The sequence below is a fragment of the Cervus elaphus genome, chromosome 23 (genome assembly GCF_910594005.1).
Source record: "Cervus elaphus chromosome 23, mCerEla1.1, whole genome shotgun sequence".
Classification (NCBI taxonomy): domain Eukaryota; kingdom Metazoa; phylum Chordata; class Mammalia; order Artiodactyla; family Cervidae; genus Cervus; species Cervus elaphus.
The window spans coordinates 38187112-38205917 of record NC_057837.1 but is presented as its reverse complement, the minus strand read 5'-3'; the positions used below and the strand labels follow the sequence as shown (position 1 = coordinate 38205917).

General features: G+C 49.2%; 1 protein-coding gene across 4 annotated transcripts in view; it reads right to left on the bottom strand.

Moving 5' to 3' along the window:
- Positions 1-9706: 9706 nt before the first annotated feature.
- Positions 9707-18806, bottom strand: part of BANF2 (BANF family member 2) — a 40858-nt gene continuing 31758 nt past the window's right edge. For all 4 annotated transcript variants that reach the window (XM_043884471.1, XM_043884474.1, XM_043884473.1 and 1 more), the window contains 2 exons: positions 15423-15551; positions 9707-9903 (listed from right to left, as the gene is read on the bottom strand). In XM_043884471.1, coding sequence (XP_043740406.1) covers positions 9757-9903; positions 15423-15548 — 273 coding nt within the window. In that variant the 5' untranslated portion in view covers positions 15549-15551 and the 3' untranslated portion in view covers positions 9707-9756. The remainder of the gene's footprint in view (positions 9904-15422; positions 15552-18806) is intronic.

Here is an 18806-nt window from a genome sequence, read left to right as displayed (position 1 = left end):
GCCCCATGCTGGGAGGCATGAATCCAATGACCATCAGTGGTTGCCCAAAAGTGCCAGGTAGCTGAACCCAGGTTGCCTATGCCTCTAGGCTGGTGGCTTTCATGCGAGCTCTTGTCTGGAGCTGGTAGATATTAGGGGTGGGTCTGCTGTCCACTGTCCTGTTGAATTGATTGCCTTGTTTATTTTCACGTTTGATTTTCATCTGTCAATGAGCCACAGACAGGGGTGGACTGCCAGCACCCAGCAGAGCGTCTGGCCAATAAGAGGTTCTCAAGACACACGTGACGTGTGTCACGTGAGCTGCTCTGACCCGCTGGCTTCTGGAGGGGCTGTGTATTCATGGGGGGCTGAGCTGACCTGGCTGAAGAGTACCATTGTCCTTGTCACAGCCCTGCAGGCAGGTGACAGCAATCCTGTCTCAGCTCTGCTTCAGAGGGCTCAGGTTCTCCATGGAGAAGTGGGCCCACCTCCCTGCCCCTGGCATCCACTGGACTGGACTGGGATCCTGGGGGCAAGAAGGGAGTCACGATCCAGGTGAGCGGCCCCGCTGAGCCACTCTGGGATGGGACAGGTGGGGGCAGCTTTGGGGTCTCTCCCCTCTCCTGGGGGGCATTCAGGAGCCTAGGTGTACCTCTCTACTCCCACACCACCTCACTGCTCATCAGATCCAAGAGGACAGTCGGGAGGGGAGACGGCTGCCTGCTGCTCCTGACTCATTTAAATGTAACAGACACATAGATATGTGCACAGGTGTTTAAATGTACAGTTTGATGCATTTTCACAAACAGGGCAGCCCAGCTCAAGAGCCACGACCACACCTGCTCCAGAGCCCTGCACCGCCTGCAGCCCGTCCCCGCGAGGCAGCCCCTGTTGGTGGATGGCAGTGCCCCATGGGCACGGAATCACCCAGCACACGCTCTGTGCCTGGCTTCTTTTGTTCAGCATGATGGTCTGTGTATATAGTCACAGTTATTCATTCTCATTGCTGTAGGATATTCCATTGGATGGCATTTATTCATCCATTTATTTACTTGGCTGGAGAATCCCGCGGACAGAGGAGCCTGACCAGCTACAGGCTGCGGAGTTGAAAAGAGTCGGACACGACTGACCTGTTACTTCTTTTTATTTGTTATTGTTATTATTGATGATTATTTATTTTTGCCTTTTTTTTAAAAAAAAAAAACATTTTACCATTTTACCTGGAGAAGGAAATGGCAACCCACTCCAGTATTCTTGCCTGGAGAATCCCATGGACAGAGGAGCCTGGTGGGCTACAGTCCATGGGGTTGCAAAGAGCTGGACACGACGAGCAACAAAACACACCGTTTTACCACTGATGGACATCTGGGTGGTTTCCAGTGTGGCGGCTGTGATCCATGCTTTTCCCTTCAAAGTGCATCTGGGAGGGGACTGTGGGGCCTTGGGGTGAGGGGTAAAGGAGTAGGTCAGCCTCCAGGAATTCAAAGAACGGGGCTTGTTTACTTGGGGGAGCGGCAGTATACAGTTTTCTGAGGCATTAAACCTCAGTAGGGTGCAAGGTGCCCTACTTGGCTGGGAAATAGTCTCATTTTCATTTTAAAGAAAGCTGTTGCCTCCCTTGACGCCTTGACCTCCACAGAAACTGCCAGAGCCCCTTCCAGCTGAGCCCTGGGCAGCAGCACCTGCAGGGCTTGGGTGGGGAGAGGCAGAGAAAAGCAGCTGTAGAGCAAAAAGGAATGAAACCTGGAACCTGGGGACAGTGAAGTGAAACAGAACAGCTCTGGGGAAAAATCTATAGCTTCAAATGGGTGACGATTGTGTTTTTCTACCAAACTGTTGTGAAACGTGCCTTCAATTTGAAAGATTCACAGGACTCAACTCAGAATGACTCCAGGGAAGTGAAATGAATGCGGTCCCTGGATGGATTTCAAAGGTGGCAGGAGGCTTGGCGGGAGGAGGGCAGTCTTGGGAGGTGGTGGGGTGGTGAACAGGGAACTTCTAGCCACCTGCCCAGGGCCATGCTTCTTCAACAGCCAGCCTCCCAGCCTGGCAGGCCTCAGGGAGTGGGGGAGAGGGAAGGGACTGTGGAGTTCTTCTCTGGGCCACAATGATTGGACCCCTCCTCTCCTCTCACTCAGCCTCACTTGGTGGGGAACATTACCCCAAGGCCAGGCTCTTTGCTGAGAGGGACCTTGACAAGAAGGCAAGGCCAGGGCTGCGGCCACTGAGAAGCAGGAAGGCACTTGCCTTGAGCTCCACTTTGAAGGGGTGCCTAGAACCTCAGGAGTCTGGATAAACAACATTTTAACATGATTTTTTAAAAATTCGAAAGTAACACAAAAAATCCACGATGAACAAAAAGCTGTAACTTTAAATGAAGACTTCCCTGGATGGGTGCTCTGGAATCTTGGGGTTTAGAGAGAGATAGGGAGTTTGAAATTATTTGTAGGGATCCTGAAATGCCAGCACGAGAGGTACATTATGCCTGTCCCAAGGTCCCAGCCTCTCAAGAAATGTTTACATTACTGTGTCTCACAATGAAATGTTTTGCAGTGTCTGGGAAAGCTAAATACACATATACCCTGTGAGCCAGTAATTCCACTCTGGGCATAAGCCCAAGACAAATGAAAACAAAAGACAGGTAAAAGAGTATTCTCTGAAGCACTATTTGTCAATAAACAAGCTAGTCCAGTTGTGTAACGGAATAGTATATAGTCAAGAAAAGGAAAGAATTGTGCCTTCACTAGCATGCATGAATCCTGCAGACATGGGAAGAGCCAGGCACAGAAGTGTACACATTGCAGGCTCCCATTGCGTCAAGTTCAAGAGCAAGCTAAACTGTCTTTACTGCTAGATGTCAGGATAGCCTGTGGAAGGTGGACCTGTCTGAAGGGGCTTGAAGGGCCTCCTGGCTGCCGGTAGAAACCTGTTCTCCACCTGGGCTGAATTCCATTCCCTAAAACTCACCAAGCTGCCTATTTATAATTTGTGTGTCTTTCTGTGTATATATTACACACTTCAATGGGGAATACTAAACAATCGTGTTCCACAACTCAACCACTCATCCTATTCACTAGACTTTGCTCTAAATAACTTTCTTTTCCCCAAAATTCAAATGGACCTTCAGAAGATGCAGATTTGATCCACTGGAAATATTTAAGAGTATATCTTGAGGGTTAGTCATTCTGAAGGCCGAATTCCAGAAATGTTTCCAGCAAGGACCAAGTGGCCCCCTCCACAGTGGCTGGGTCCTGGAGCTGGGCCGGGGGGTCTGGGTGGGCAGTGGATTTATGGGGCAGATCAGGAGGGAAGCCCTTTGGCCCACCTGGTGGGCCAGCCTGCTGGCGGGGGTGACCTGGGGGCAACTTGTGGGGTTGGGGCCATTTCTGAATGTGCTTCCTTGGCTCAGGACCAACCCTGAGACCATAAATGATGGAGCGTCAGGCATCCACTGACTCATGGGTCCTTTAAAAACATCGCCATGTGGATTTGGGGATTTTGATCCGCTGGCTGCCCTGGAAGCCCCTGGGAGCCTGGCCGGAAGTGGCCCACAATGGGAGGCCCTTGAGGAATTCCCTGCTGCTTTGCCAATCTGGCTGAGGGGGAGTCCCAGCTTACTGCGGGTGCTTCCTCTCCCCACCTTAACATGCTGTGTGTACCAGGAAGCTGCCTGCTCTGCAGAGACTGGGGGCTCCCATCTGTGTCTGGGCTGGAGCTGCTCTCTGGAGGCTGGTGAGGACACCAGGCCCTGACAAGTGGCTCCAAGGCCAGGGGGCTGTGTGGTCACTGGTGCACTCTGTTCTGTGTGGGCCCCGGGAAGGTTTGGGCTCCTTCCAGTAACATGCCTTAGTGCTCTCTAGTCACCAGGGCGTATCTGTCAGGGACCGCCTCCTCCAGGTTTCACTACAGGGCAGAATCCACAGTCCTCAAGGCAGCGGCCAGGCCAGTTGGCTCCAGAGCTGAGTCAAGAAAGAACATTGACTAGGACTTGATGGAAGACAGAGCCTCTAGAGGAGGAGGCCCCTGATTTAATAGGGAGGGCCCTCCTTGCTGGCCGCCAACTCAATTCCACACTTATTTATTGAACCCCTCCCCATGCCAGACACTGAGCCAGGCCCAAATTGTTCATTTTAGGGGGCTGAAACAATAAACAAGATAAGCACATTATGCAGTATATTAGATGGTGGTAAGTGCTATGGAGAAAAAGAAAATTAAGCTGGGGGAGGAGACAGGGCTGCTGGGGGTGACGTTTTGAACAGGAGGAACTTGCACAGAAGTGTCTCTTAAGCAGAGCCTTGAAGGGTAGCAGTGAGCCTTGAGGGGCTGGGGAAGGGCTCTGGGCACAGGGGACAGATGTGCAGAGGCCACCAGCCCCACTCCCAGCAAATGGGTGTGACCAACAGGGAGGCCAGGCTGGCTGGGGCGGGGGTGGGGGGCAGACACAGAAGGGATTAGGCAGGGGACAGACCAGACTGCAGGGCTTCCTGGGCCACGATAAGGAATTCAGTTTTACTCATGGAGTGAGATGTGGTCAGACCAACTCAAAGCCTCATTCAGCAGATTGGGTCGAACTTTCTAGAAAAGCAGTTGCAGTAAGAATGAAAAATTTTAAAAATGTCCATTTTTCCACTGTAGATTCTTTTCTCTGCATCTTCCTAAAGGAGAAATAGGAAATGCTGCAAAGATTCATGTTTAAGCCTCCATTCATTCATCCATCCATTCATGCATTTATTCATTCATCCAATAAATCATTCACCCATTCAATAAAACATGATTACCTGCTCATAGAAACCCTAGAAGTCCAAAACTAGGAACAATTCAATACATTATTGCATATAGATCTGATGAATTGTTATATAACTGCTAAAGACTGTTTTTCAAAGATTAATAATGAGGGGAAAAATTTTTTAATGTATAAATGAAGGAAGCAAGATGTTTCCTGATGTTTGATGAGATCTCCATTTATTGTTTAAATGGACACACTCACTTACTGTACCATGATGGGCCTTGAATAGCTTATGTTCACTGAAAGAAGTCAGTCACAAAAGCCTGCAGAGTGTATGATACTATTTTTATGAAATGTCCAGAATAGGCAAATCTATAGAGACAGAAAGTAGATTAGTGGTTACCTAGGGCTGGCTGGGGGGCAGGGAGGGGTGATGGCTAATGGGACTGCTAATGGGAGATCCTTTTGGGGGTGATGAATATATTCTGAAATTGAATACCAGTGGTGGCTGCACAACTCTGGGAATACACCAAAGGCCACTGAATTGTACACTTTGAAAGAGTGAATTTTATGACGTGTGAAATATATTTCAATAAACCTGTTATTAACAAATGGACACCTATTCAAGTGAAGAAAGAGTGGAAAGAAATACAACAAAACACTGGATGGTAGTTTTGGGGGGAGAGTTACAAATTTGGGGAGAATAACTCCCAAGGAGGCTGGGAGTTACTCTTCCTCTAACAGGGAGGCTGCAAGATCACATAATGGGGGTAGAGAAGTACCAGGAGAAGTGAAGAACTGAAGCCAGTAATTTTACCTACAAGGAAGACAAAACTGAATGGAAGGAATCGAATGGCTGATGCAGAGCATCCCTGTTGTTTATGGGGAAGATCTGGGGGGACAGGGTTCATCCAGATGTCCCACGAATGATATCACACAGGGAACATCTACTCAAGTCTACTGGGCTAGGTCCTTCTGCAGAGGCTCCTCAGGCCTGGGGCTCATCTCCTCTAGGCTTCTCAGCTCCCAACCTTCCTACAGGATCCCGGACACCAACCTGGTGAAAGGGATGAATTTCATCAGTGTCGGAGGAGAGTGGGAGGGAGTGAGGGGTTAACTATTTCCCTCTTCCTTCCCTGGAGCCTACCAGCTCCCATCCCGGGCAGGGAGGTGACTTCTAAACACTGACTATTTCAGCAGAAGCTTGATCTCAGGGTTGGCTGTGCAGGTGGCAACAGGGACAGACTCTGGGCGGTCAGAACCTGGGCTCCCAGGAGATGTAGCTATTTAAGTGTTTGGACCAACCCGTTGGCTTTCTTGGAATCCTCCTCAACCTCTCCTTGAGGTGAACTAGAGAAGCAGAGTTAGAAGGAGTTACCCAGACCCCAGTAGAAAGATCCCAACCATGTTATGAATTTAGGAAACATAACACTCGGGAGGCATCCAGAGAAACAATAATGAGTTTCATTGAATGAGGGTGGTCTTGGTTGTTACTGTCACCAAATAGTTCTGCTTCTTCTGAATGCAGAAGAATTCCTTCCCCTTGGAGTTAGGGATGATGTGACTTGCTTTGACCAACGAAATGTGAGCATCCATGGAATGTACCACTTTGGGCAGAGACTTTGAAATACAGGGAGTGATTCACCAGATCTCCATTCCATGGCCATGGTCCTCACAGGAGCAGGAGTTCCTATGTACCTGAGTCTCAGAGCGGCTACCGTGTTCAGAGCTCTCCTGACGCTAGTCCTGTCCGACTCTTTGTGACGCTATGGACTGTGGCCCTCCAGGCTCCTCTGTCCATGGAATTCTCCAGGCAAGAATACTGGAGTGGGTTGCCCTGCCCTCCTCCAGGGGATCTTCCCAACCCAGGGATCGAACCCTTGTCTCTTATGTCTCTTGCATTGACAGATGAGTTCTTTACCACTAGCACCACCTGCAAAGCCCACAGCATACTGTGACCCTTTCCAGTTAAGGTGGATTAATTCTGTCCACTTCAACCAACAAAGAAATATATCAAAATAAAGAATTTGAGAATGACAAGGCTATGATTTTTTAAATGATGATACTAACAAAGATTGATGATAAGCTCTTAAATATAAAACTAAGACTAAATAACTATAGGGGTTATGCTTATGGGAAGAACGTATATGCATTCTAAACCTTGAGAAATTAAAAGGACCTGGAGACCGTCGTAGAGAGTGAAGTCAGAAAGAGAAAAACAAATATCTTAACACATAAATGTGAAACCTAGAAAATGGTACAGATGAACCTATTTGCCAAGCAGAAATAGATGTAGACATAGAGAACAATCCCAGACACCAAGGAGAGAAAGGGAGGTGCAATGAGTTGGGAGACTAGGATTGACACAAATATACAACAATGTATAAAATAGAATGAGAGCCTACTGTGTAACACAGGGAAGTCTGCTCAGTGCTCTGTGGTGACCTGATGGAAAGGAAATTCAACAAAGGGAGGATATTTGTAAACATAAAGCTGATTTACTTTGATGTACAATAGAAACTAACACATTGTATTATAAAGTAACTATACCACAATTAAAAAAAATTTTTTTAAAGCAAGAATAAAACCAATTTAAAAATGAGAGGGAAGAAGTGAGAGTGTTGATTTCCTTTTTCCTTTTCCCCCCAACCCAGTGGGAATTTATACTGTCTAATATTGACAAACAGTGTTTAAAATAAACCTTAGGATGCTAACCTCTCTCTTACTGTTTGCCTCACATTATTCTTTAAACTCAGAAGAAATGAACTTAGAAATGACTATATCTAGTGATGAAGAAGAAATTCAGTGAAGTTCAGCATTTTTTTCAGCTCTGTTCCACCTTTTTTCTTCTGTTAAAATTAAGTCTTAACACGGTTGTCTTAGTTTGGGTTCTTCTGGAAGCAGACTCAAATAAATTTGAGTATTTCAGTGTGTGTGTGTGTGTGTGTGAGGGTGGAGGGGGAGTTTCAGGAAACCCTGGCAGGGGATTGGAAAAGCAGGATATGGGCGCGGGGGAGGAAGTGGGGCTAGGTGTTAAAGAGAGGGGGCTGCTCTTTGTGGGGAAACTGGCTCAGCCCCACTGGGGAACTGGGGGGACCCACACACGGGGAGAGGACCTGGGGCGTTCGACCGTCAACTTCCATCAGGACCAAGGGCTCCCCTGGTGTTACCTTCCCAGCATCTCTTCTCTCCCTTGTGCGTGGGCTGACCCACTCCTGCAGCCAGAGACCCCCTCAGGCCAAGAACATTTGGGTGCTTTTAAGGGAAGTTTGGGACTCTACCAGGACAGTGAATGTCCACAGGATATAGCTGGACACCAACAGCAGCTGCCAAAGTTTCTTAAGTTGAAGAAACCTGTATCATGGATCCACCCCCACTGAATTATGCCAAATGAAGGCATCTCAGAAAGCTACGTATTGTGCGATTCCATTTATACGGTTTTCTGGAAAGGTCAAAACTCTGAGGACAGAAAACAGATCCTTGGTTGCCAAGGGCTGGGGAGGGGTGAGGGGTGATTAGAGGGAACTCTCTGGGGGTGGATGAAGATGTGGTGGTCCAGGACAGCACATTTGTCAACGTTCATAGGACTACACACCTGAGAAGGACGAGTTAAACCGTATGTAAATTGTATCTCGAAAACCTGTCTGTGATGCTCTTAAAAATGTTTGCATACTAGACATCCGGTCCCATCACTTCATGGCAAATAGATGTGGAAACAGTGGAAACAGTGGCTGACTTTATTTTTTGGGGGGGCTCCAAAATCACTGCAGATGGTGATTGCAGCCATGAAATTAAAAGACGCTTACTCCTTGGAAGGAAAGTTATGACCAACCTAGATAGCATATTAAAAAGCAGAGACATTACTTTGCCAACAAAGGTCCATCTAGTCAAAGCTATGGTTTTTCCAGTAGTCATGTATGGATGTGAGAGTTGGACTGTGAAGAAAGCTGAGCGCCAAAGAATTGATGCTTTTGAACTGTGGTGTTTGAGAAGACTCTTGAGAGTCCCTTGGACTGCAAGGAGATCCAAACAGTTCATCCTAAAGGAGATCAGTCCTGGGTGTTCATTGGATGGACTGATGTTGAAGCTGAAACTCTAACACTTTGGCCACTTGATGTGAAGAGCTGACTCACTGGAAAAGACCCTGATGCTGGGAAAGATTGAGGGCAGGAGGATAAGGGGATGACAGAGGATGAGATGATTGGATGGCATCACCAACTCAATGGACACGGGTTTGGATATGCTCCGGGAGTTGGTGATGGACCAGGAGGCCTGGCGTGCTGCGGTTCATGGGGTCACAGAGAGTCAGACATGAATGAGTGACTGAACTGAACTATTTACTATTTCAAGAAAAGTTTAATTCTCCCTTGAGGACGTAGGGACTTGGTTCTAAAAACAAATCAAGTCAGAAGTGAGGTTGTGTGAGAGTTGAGGTCATGAAAGACGGTGGCCTCCTGCCCTCTTATTCCTTCCTGGGTCACCTGCTCTGGGTGACCCTAGAAGCCAGGTCATCGAAGCCTGAGAGAGGCCCCCCTTGGAGAGCAGCCGAGGTCTCAGGCCTCCAGCTACATGAGAAGCCATGTGGGTTCTCCGGCCCAGGTTAACCTGCTCCCTGGCCTACAGTCTATAATCTCATAGGGGGCCCTGAGATAGACCCACCCAGCCAAGCAACTCTCAGTTCCCGACCCTCAGAACCTGAGTGAGATAAAATGATTGTTCCTGTTAAGCGGCTACATTTTGGGTTCCTTTGATCTGCAGCAGTTGATAACTACTACACTGAGTTAAAATTGAATTCCCATTTTAAAATAAAATTATCCATTCCTGGAGATAAACGTATGCTAAGAGACAGCTGGCATGATATCGGCATAAGGTGAATGTTTCTGGGTGGAATCTGGAGGTCACTGTGCTTGTGTTTGTCCTCTTTTATTTTCTTGAGCTGCTTTTTATAACAAACCTGTGTCAATAAAGGGGGAAAGAGAAATAACGACTTGGAGTCCAGGGTCGATGCAGAGGCATTGTTTAACAGGAGGCGGCTCATGGCCAGGCTGGGTCTACAGGAAGCAGGCGCACCATTCCTTCAGGCAGTTGGAACACTCCCGGGCCTCAAACTCGGTGGCTCCGCAGCAACAGATGAGCCACTTCTGAAACTCGGCTTCCCTCTTGTGCATCAGGAGGAACTGTCCCAACAGGACGTAAGCCTGTGGGGAGGACATAGGAAAGTACTCAGCTATGCTCTCCCTGCCCCAGTGCGAGGACACCCGAGGAAACCAAGTAGCGGACACGGGTCAGATCCAAGGGGCAGTGGCCGTCCCTGAAATCCTGACCTAGGCCATGGGGACTCTATCCTGACCAGAGCCTGAGCCTGGGCCTGTGTGAGAGGTGCCTGCATGCATATTCAGTCATGTCCGACTCTGTGCGACCCTCTGGACTGTAGCCCGCCAGGCTCCTCTGTCCAAGGGACTCTCCAGGCAAGAATACTGGATAGGTTGCCATTTCCTCCTCCAGAGGATCTTACTGATCCAGGGATCGACTCACGTCTCTTATGTTTCCTGCGTTGGCAGGTGGGTTCTTTACCGCTAGAGCCACCTGGGAAGCCCCAGTGAGACCAATGGAGAAATGCAAACTCCTTTTCGTCAATGGGAGGAACATACAAGGTATGGAGCACGCTGAGCCTTGCCCCTCTTCCCCCCTGAAGAGTCTCTGTAGATGGATGAAAAACACACTAGTCAAAGTGCTAGGGTGTTCTCTGTTTTTCTGAGTCCTGGTCCCACATCTTCTCATTCCTCTCACGCTGTTTCATCATTGTTCCTACTGAGGGAAAAGGACCACGTGGAGAAAGAGGCAACTGAGATCCACAGCCTGGCCGAGCCACTGAACAGGGAAGGCCGGAGATTTAAGGCCACATCCAGTGCCCAGCTTTCCAGCCTGGAGTGAATGGGAACCAGTGTCCAGGCCTTAAGTCCTGGGCCCTCTCCAGGAAAACCTGCTGGCATCTGGGTATTTACATAAAACCAAGCAAACTTCATCTGAACTATTAAAGGGATGAATTTTTTTAAAGACATTAAATAAAAGCTGAATTCCAGTTGTAAAATATACCCGAGCACTGGTGTTTGGTTTTTGTTTTTTTTTTTGTTTTTTTTTAGCCTAGATCCAGTTTTTGAAAAGAAACAAAGGCCAGGATTTCATGGTCATTTTATCTGGGACTTTAATCATCTTTTGTAAAAAGTAGTGTAATTGCTTAGAATCATCTCATTTTATTTTATCAGTATCCTCATCTTTTCAAGGGTGATTTTACTGAGTTTGTTTTTTAATTCAACTTTTTAAAAAAAATGAACGTGTACTGAATATTGAGCCTGTTGCTTCAGTAAATGTGGGCAGTGCAAGGTTGGGAAATACTGAGCTTTGTACCGGAAAAGAGAACTCGATGATAATAGTAAGAGGCCCTTTTGAACTTCATCAACAGGCTCCAGACCCCTGACATGGTTTCCTGCATCCCATCCATTCTCCAAATGGACTCACTGAGAACCCAGGAGGTTAGGACTCCTGTCCTCAGCCCCATTTCAGCACAACCCGACTGTCTGCTGCCTGGCCTGGTGCCTCTGCCATCTGCTGGCATCCATCGCTGCTCTGGTCATCAGAGTCTCCAGGTCCCTCCGTGTTCGGCAGCTAGGATGCCAGGGAGTGTGTGGCTCTCAGGACCAGAGGCAAGCTTTCCAGAAAGCCTGCAGGCAGGAGGGCCTCTGGAGCTGGGGAAGTCAGCCTGCTTCTCTCTGCTCCCAAGGGAAGCTGGAGTCGTGGGCCCTCATCTTGGCCCTAATAGAAACCAAGCCCTTTTGGTTTCTCTCTGGGCTCCAGAGGGTGAATTCCTACCCAGGGAGCCGCCCTCTGCCTCCTTGGGAGCACAGGAACCTGACCTTGGGGAAAGGGACACGGGTACCCTGATGTACTTTCCCACCATCTCTCCCACGCCAGCCTTTGCCCATGTGGCGGGATGGTGGCTCCAGGGAAGATGTCCCCTCAATGCCACATCCCAACTGTGAGCAGGTCTGGACCAGGCTCTAGCTTGCGTGCCCATTCCTTGCTCAACAGCAGTGATATTTGAGTCTGGGGTCTCTGTAGGGACCCACGTGGGCACACAGGCCCTGTACTCTGAGGCCCCACTTGGTTTCCTGTTGTGCTGGCGCCACCTTGAAATTCCTAATGAACTTGCACCAGGGGCCTCCCATCCTCACCCTGCACTGGGCCTGGCAAATTAGCAGCTGGTCCTGGTCAATGTTCATTCAATATTTCAGTCTCCACAAGAACACCCAGACTTCTCATATACAGACACGCAGTCTCAGCCCCTCACTGTCTGCCTGACTCCCCTGCCAGCTCCCAGCTGGTCAGTGCTCTGGTGAATGCACTTCACAGCACCAGGCATTGTGTGTGATCAACAAATTTTTCTCTAACTAAATGTTACATTTACGCTGTTGCTGTTCAGTCACTGTCATGTCTGACTCTGTGGCCGCATGGACTGCAGCACGCCAGGCTCCCCTGTCCTTCACCATCTCCCAGAATTAGCTCAAATTCACGTCCATTGAGTCAGTGATGTTATCTAACCATCTCCTCTTCTGTCTCCCTCTTCTCCCCCTGCCTTCAACCTTTCCATCATCAGGGTCTTTTCCAATAAGTCAGCTCTTCTCATCAGGTGGCCAAAGTATTGGAGCTTCTGCTTCAGCATCAGTCTTTCCAGCGAATATTCAGGGTTGATCTCCTTTAGGATTCACTGGTTTGATCTCCTTGCAGTCCAAGGGACTTAAGAGTTTTCTCCAGCACCACAGTTTGAAAGCATAAATTTTTCAGTGCTCAGCCTCCTTTATGGCCCAACTCTCACACGGGACATGGCCAAGGAAGCTGCCATGAGCATAGGTGGAAACTGAGAGGGTCTCTGCTCACAGCCAAGGAACCCTGGGGATCCCCCGCTTGGGGAAGGGGCTGCCATGCCCAGGCCTCCTGTGGGCAGGACACAGAAACCCAGGAGCTCAGAGGATTGTGGGGCAGAAGAATGACTCTGTAGGACATCACCACGGTGGATACTAGCCTTCCCCGATGGCTCAGATGATAAAGAATCCACCGGCAATGCAGGTGACCTGGGTTTGACTCCTGGGTCAGGAAAATCCCCTGGAGAAAGGACTGGCAACACTCTTCAGTATTCCTGTCTGGATAATTCCATGGACGGAGGAGCCTGGCAGACTACAGTCCCTAGGTTCACAAAGAGTCGGACACGACTGAGCAACTCTTTCATTTCATGGTGGATACAGGTCATCACATATGTGTCCAAACCCATAGAATGCACGACACAGAGTGAGCCCTGATGTGAACTGTGTACCTGGGAGAATTCATGTCCATGTAGGTTTTCCTGTAACAATGCTGCCACTCCGAAGGGGATGCTGATGATGGGGGAGGCTGGATGGGCGCAGGGGTATTTGAACTTTCTGCTCTATTTTGCTGTGAACCTAAAACTGCTCTAAAATGATAACCTGTGGAAAGCACTGCAGGAGTCTGACTTTCTGCTGCTGCATCTGAGCTGGCTGCCCACAGCCCCCTCCTCTCTACAGACATGTGGCCCCACCCATAGGTCTGGCCTCCCCCCTGAAGCTCCTGCTCATCTTGTAGATGCTACATTGGGATTGCCTCCTGGATTCTCTTAGAGGCTCAGCCAGGCTCAAGGAGGTGATACAGGGTCTCACCACCAAATCTCAGCATAAGCCCCCTCCCTGCTGGGTTAACTTCCTCGCAGTAATCTTCATGAGTGGTTTGTGATGAAACAACCCATGCTGTTCTGTCCTCATTCAGGACCTTGATCAAGGCACTCAGTCTCCAGGGCCTCTGTCTCCTTTGTAAAGTGAAGATCGCAACCCCTCATTCATGGCTGGATGAAGGGCTCAAAGCTAAGGCAGAAGGTGAAATGCCTGGTGTCAGTACCTGGAATCAGTGGTCCTTGCAATGAGTATACGTGGAGAGCTGGTCACAGCCAGCCAGGAGGTCGGGGACACAGAGGAGCAGGTCTCCAGAGACCTAGCCAGTTCCATCTTCCCTGTAGCCATAACTCTGTGTATCAAGTTCTCAGATACCTGGAAACTTCCCATTATTCATTCATTCCTTTGTCTTTAATATGCCTGTCATCTTATCTATTTCAATTGAAACAAGTTGGAAAAGACAAAACGATAGGGACAGAAAACAAATCTGTAGTTGCCAGGAGCTGAAGGTAAGAAATGCGAAGGGTGAGGGGAAATATTTTAATGCGATGGGATTGCTCCAGATCTTGATTGTGGTCATGGCTACACAACTGCAAGCATTTGTCAAAAATTGCAGAACTGGGTACTAAAAAGGGTGAAATTTACTACATGTAAATTTAAATATTTTTTGAACAGAGTATGGTTGAACAAGAACAAAACCTCACAATTACAGAGACATTAAACCAATGGTGGTAGAAGCCGGAATAGCAATTATTTGTGGGTGTGGGGAGGTGGCGTTGACCTGGAAGACACATGGAGGAACTGTCTGGAATTGTGGAGGAGCCTGATCACTGGATGAGGGTGGTGGAGCTTTTAATGTGTGTCATTGTGAAGACTCTCTGAGCTGAACCATCACGTCAGTGTGGATGTGATACACCACAATAGAAAAGTCAAAGGGATAATAATTTCTTCTAAAAAATAACTTTTATTTTCAAATGTCTCCCCTAGTCAGACTTGCCAGCTTTTATTCCTGCTCCCAGATGCCCTTCCCACCTTTATCTGGAAGGAAAGAAGCTTCACCTCTCTCCACCTTCCTGACAATCCCACCTACCGGACATTAAACTGTGGCAGACTGGGGTGATGTTCAGAGTGTTTAATGAATGGCTCAGGGCCGTGTGTCAATCAGAAAACTACAGAACCAGCCATCCAGCTGTCCCTGGACACAGCCATGCACTGGGCCGGTGCAAACCAGACTGTTAAATCACACATGCAGTGGCACCAGGGGCCCTGGGTGTCTCTGCAGCCCCTTCCTGCCCCAGCTGTGGACCGACTTTCAGAGCTAAAGGGAATGACCAGCCGCGGCCCTGCTAGCGGGGCCTCTGTCAACTGAAAGCCTATGGGTTCCCGCCTGCCTACTTTCTCTGGGAAGAGCTTCCAGTCCTTCCTAAGGCTCACACAGCCTTGTAACAGCATTATAGAAACAGTTCTTCATACATAGACCTTTCTGATTCCATTGGCCATCCTCGAGGCCGTACCTGGATGGCTAGTGACATCTTGCAACAACTCACTTCCTCTTACTCGGGTATAGACGCCAGCCTGCTATTACTCCACCTGCCGAGGCCTAATAGGAGAGGGACCCTCCCCATCCAAATTTCTTCATGGGGGGCAGGGAGGTCACCCAGGTCACCCATCCTGACATCTCAGCCCCAGACTCTCTGGCCGGCTTGCCTCTGTCCACCCCTGGATGTGTGAACACCACAGGAACCTTGTACACCCCAGCTGCTCTGAGCCACAGTGATCCAGTTTATGCATCTTCTGTGGACCCTGGCAGCTGCCCAAGCACGCAGGTCAGTGACGCTGAAGCCTGTGGCACCCAGCCAAGTGGCAGCTCTGCTCTCTGATGGCCACTGGCAGGGACACGTGGCAGCCACTGCCATCTGGCAGGACTGGGGGAGATGGGTCGGGAGGAGAAGGTAGAGAAACAGGAAAAGAGGGATTACCTTGTTGAAACCTTTGGTGACCAAGTTGATTGCCAGCTCATGGCTGATCCCGTCCACCCAGGCAACATCCTTTTCTCCGATGGGTTCAGAGAGGAAAGCTCTCAGCCTGCGAGACACGTGGTCCATGTCCTGTAAGAGAAGTGGGGGCAGGGGCGTTAGGAGGCTGGGGAACGCCCTCAGACTTCCGAGGGCAGGGGGCTGGGGCCAGTGATGGTGGGGGTCCTCCCATCATCCAGCGTTTACTGGAAATTTTTAGATGCCGGGGCAATGCCCTGCTCACAAGCCTTTCCATACCGATCACTACCTGCATGGACTAAGAGAGGGGTATCAATGGCCTCAGATGAGCCTAGTAACTCCCCATGAAAAGGGTGGGCTGGATGCTAAGCAGGAGTCCCCAATCTGTTTGGCACCAGGGACCAGTCTCATGGAAGACAATTTTTCCATGGACTGGGGGAGGAAGGGGGGTGTTTTCAGGATGATTCAAGGGCATTACATTCATTGTGTACTTTATTTCTATTATTATTACATCAGCTCCACCTCAGATCATCAGGCGTTAGATCTTGGAGGTCAGGGACCCCTGATGCTAAGAACTCTGCTGGGTTCCTTTCCAACCTTCCCACCCTAAATGCTTGAAGAAACAGCTTGCTTCTCTGAGCTAATTAATCTATGTTCTCCAACATTTTTTTCATATTTTTATTTTAGCCTTTACCACACTCTATAATAGCTGGTTGTTTGGTTGCAAGGAACAGAAAACTCTAACTGGCTCAAATATTAAAAGAGACGTTATATAAGTCAGAAGCCCAAGAGTGAGATTGGATCTGGTACAATCAGGATTGTGGATCCATTTCTCTCAGCTTTCCAACTTGGTTTCAGTTGGGGTTGGTTCCCCTTGTGGTGGTGAAATGGCTGCACTGGAACTCAGATTCTCACCTTCCCCACCAACATCTCTGCTCCAAAAGAAGAAGTTTCAAAAGAGAGGGGACGTGTTTTTTAGGAGTTCTGAACGAGCTTCATCCAGCTGTACTCCCCATCCTATATCTGGGGGTGGAGTCAGCTTTCCCTAAGCTGGATGAGCTGTGAGTTCAAGTATAGCTCCCTGCACAAAATCAGGATTATTATGGATAGAGGGGCAGTCTGTAACCATAATGTCCCATATGATCCACCCCTTTGACAAACTAATGTTGGTACCCTCACTTTCCCTTACATAAGCATCAGAAATAACCACACTTGGGTATTAAATAGACTTACTCCCTCCCCCAAAGGGTGAAACCCCCTGATTCACTCAGTTACTGGATTCAGATTCGAGTTCATATTTTCTGGGAGATGCATCAGACTCCCCATCATGTCTGGAAGTATCTACTCACAGGATGGTAACCTATGAACTAAGTTCTGAAGTTCACGGTCATCAACCTAGTCAGCAATGTTGGGGAAAACCATGCTATCTGCACCAAAGATTTCTTGGGGAGAAGTCTCCGTTTGGAGAAGGAGAAGACAGGAAACACACTCCATTGCCACTGGTCAATAGCACCTACTGGAGGTTGCTTGCCCTGACAGTGAAGGCAGGTCCTCCATCGGACAAGATAGCAGCCCCCAGATTTGGATGTTGGTGGACCTCCCGTGTCCACTGCCTGGTTAACGTCCTAGTGGACTTGGGGTCGATGCCTCCCAAGGAGAGCCACTGCTATAGCACTCTGCTTCTGTGGGCGCGAGCTCAGAGTTTGGCCCGAGGGACAGGCCATCTGAGGCCACGAGTTGGCCACTTCCTTTGGCACCTCAGCCCCCTTCATTAACTGGGTTTCTTCTATCCAAAGTCATGGCTGGTGGTTGAGGTGGAGGTCTTGACAGGTCTGTATCCTTGCTCTGTGCCTTGCCTGCTATCCTGCTCCTCAGACTCATGGCATCTGACCACATCTCTGAGGTGGAGAGGCACCCCATGTTTCCTCCTCACCCCACTGCATCCCAGGGGGCATCTTCACAGGAAGGTAAGTGCCCCATTTATCAAGCGTGACCTCCTTCAGACAAGATTGCTCAGGAGAGACTTGGGAATGGGTGGCAATGTTCTTCTGGGCCCCATATTCTTTCTCTTGCTGAGTCACCTGACTTGTGTCTCATGTTCTAACTTTAGTTGGTCTCATCACCTTTCCCAACCCAGCAGGATGTGCTAGGTTACAGGTAGAAAGCCCCTCTCCCAGCAAAACTGCATTTTCATCCCTCTGCATTTTCCAGTGGGCCACCTTCCCCTGAATGTGAGCCTCCTGGGGTCTCAGTGAGGATGCAGAGGTAGCCAGCATCCTGAGTACCCCATCAGATCTCCAGGGGTCAGGTCTCCATACAGGGTGAAGCGGGCCCACCAGAACCTGTTGCTCTGCTCCACGAGGGTCACTGTCCTTCTCATTTGAGGGCAGAGAGACACAGGATTTCTGAGCGGGAGGAGGAGCCGGAGAGTGCAGGCAGGGTCAGCCACTTTGCCCAGGGAAAATTCCACTCGCTGTCTGCACTGGCCATCTGTTAAGTTAAACATCTCTGCCTATTTAAAGAATACACGGAAAGTGCAACATTGTTATCAGAGCTCCTTGGCATCAAAGAGCCAGTGAGGAGCAGCACCTGCCTGTTTGCTTTTCTCGCACACCTGATTCCACTTTGATCCTCAAGACACTGGCGCATAGGTGGCGATTTTTACCCTCCCCAGGCTCACTGAGAAAACGTCCTTGCATTTGTTAGGGAGCCTTTGTCTGCTACTGGGGTTCTCAACTGGGGGTGAATTGTCTCCTCGCCCAACAGTTGGCAGTGTGTCTGGAGACACACTGTCACAGCTGAGGAGGGAAACGCCACTGGAGTCTGACGGTAGAGGTCAAGGTTGCTGCCACATATGCTGTAACGCTTGCAGTAGCCTGTCCACAACAAAGGATCATCCAGCCCCAAACGTCCACAGCATCGAGGCTGAGGAACCCTGAGCTACAAGGAGCAGAGAACCCTGACTCGAACGGTCTTAAACAATAAGTGCATTTCTCATAACCAAGAAACCCACGGTGAGGTGCACCCAGGCTTTGTTTCTCAAGAACTAGACTAGCTTGCCCCGAAGATCCCAGGATGCCCACAAAACTTGCTTGGGCTCCATCCTGACATGAGAGAATCCAAAGAAAGGAGGGGCCATGTCTGCTTGGATGTCCGTAGCACCTCTGCAGTGGAACTTCCCTTCCTGTTGTTGGCCAGAACCAGACCACATGTCAGCCCAGAACCAGTCACTGACCAAGGGAGGAGGACCGCAAGAGGGGGATGAGGTCAGCCTCCCGAGCATGAGGCCCCTTGGAGAATGCTGGGTTCTCCAGGAAGTAGAGAGGGAGGAAGTGGGACCCAGGTAGATGAATGACCTTGTCAGCTCCA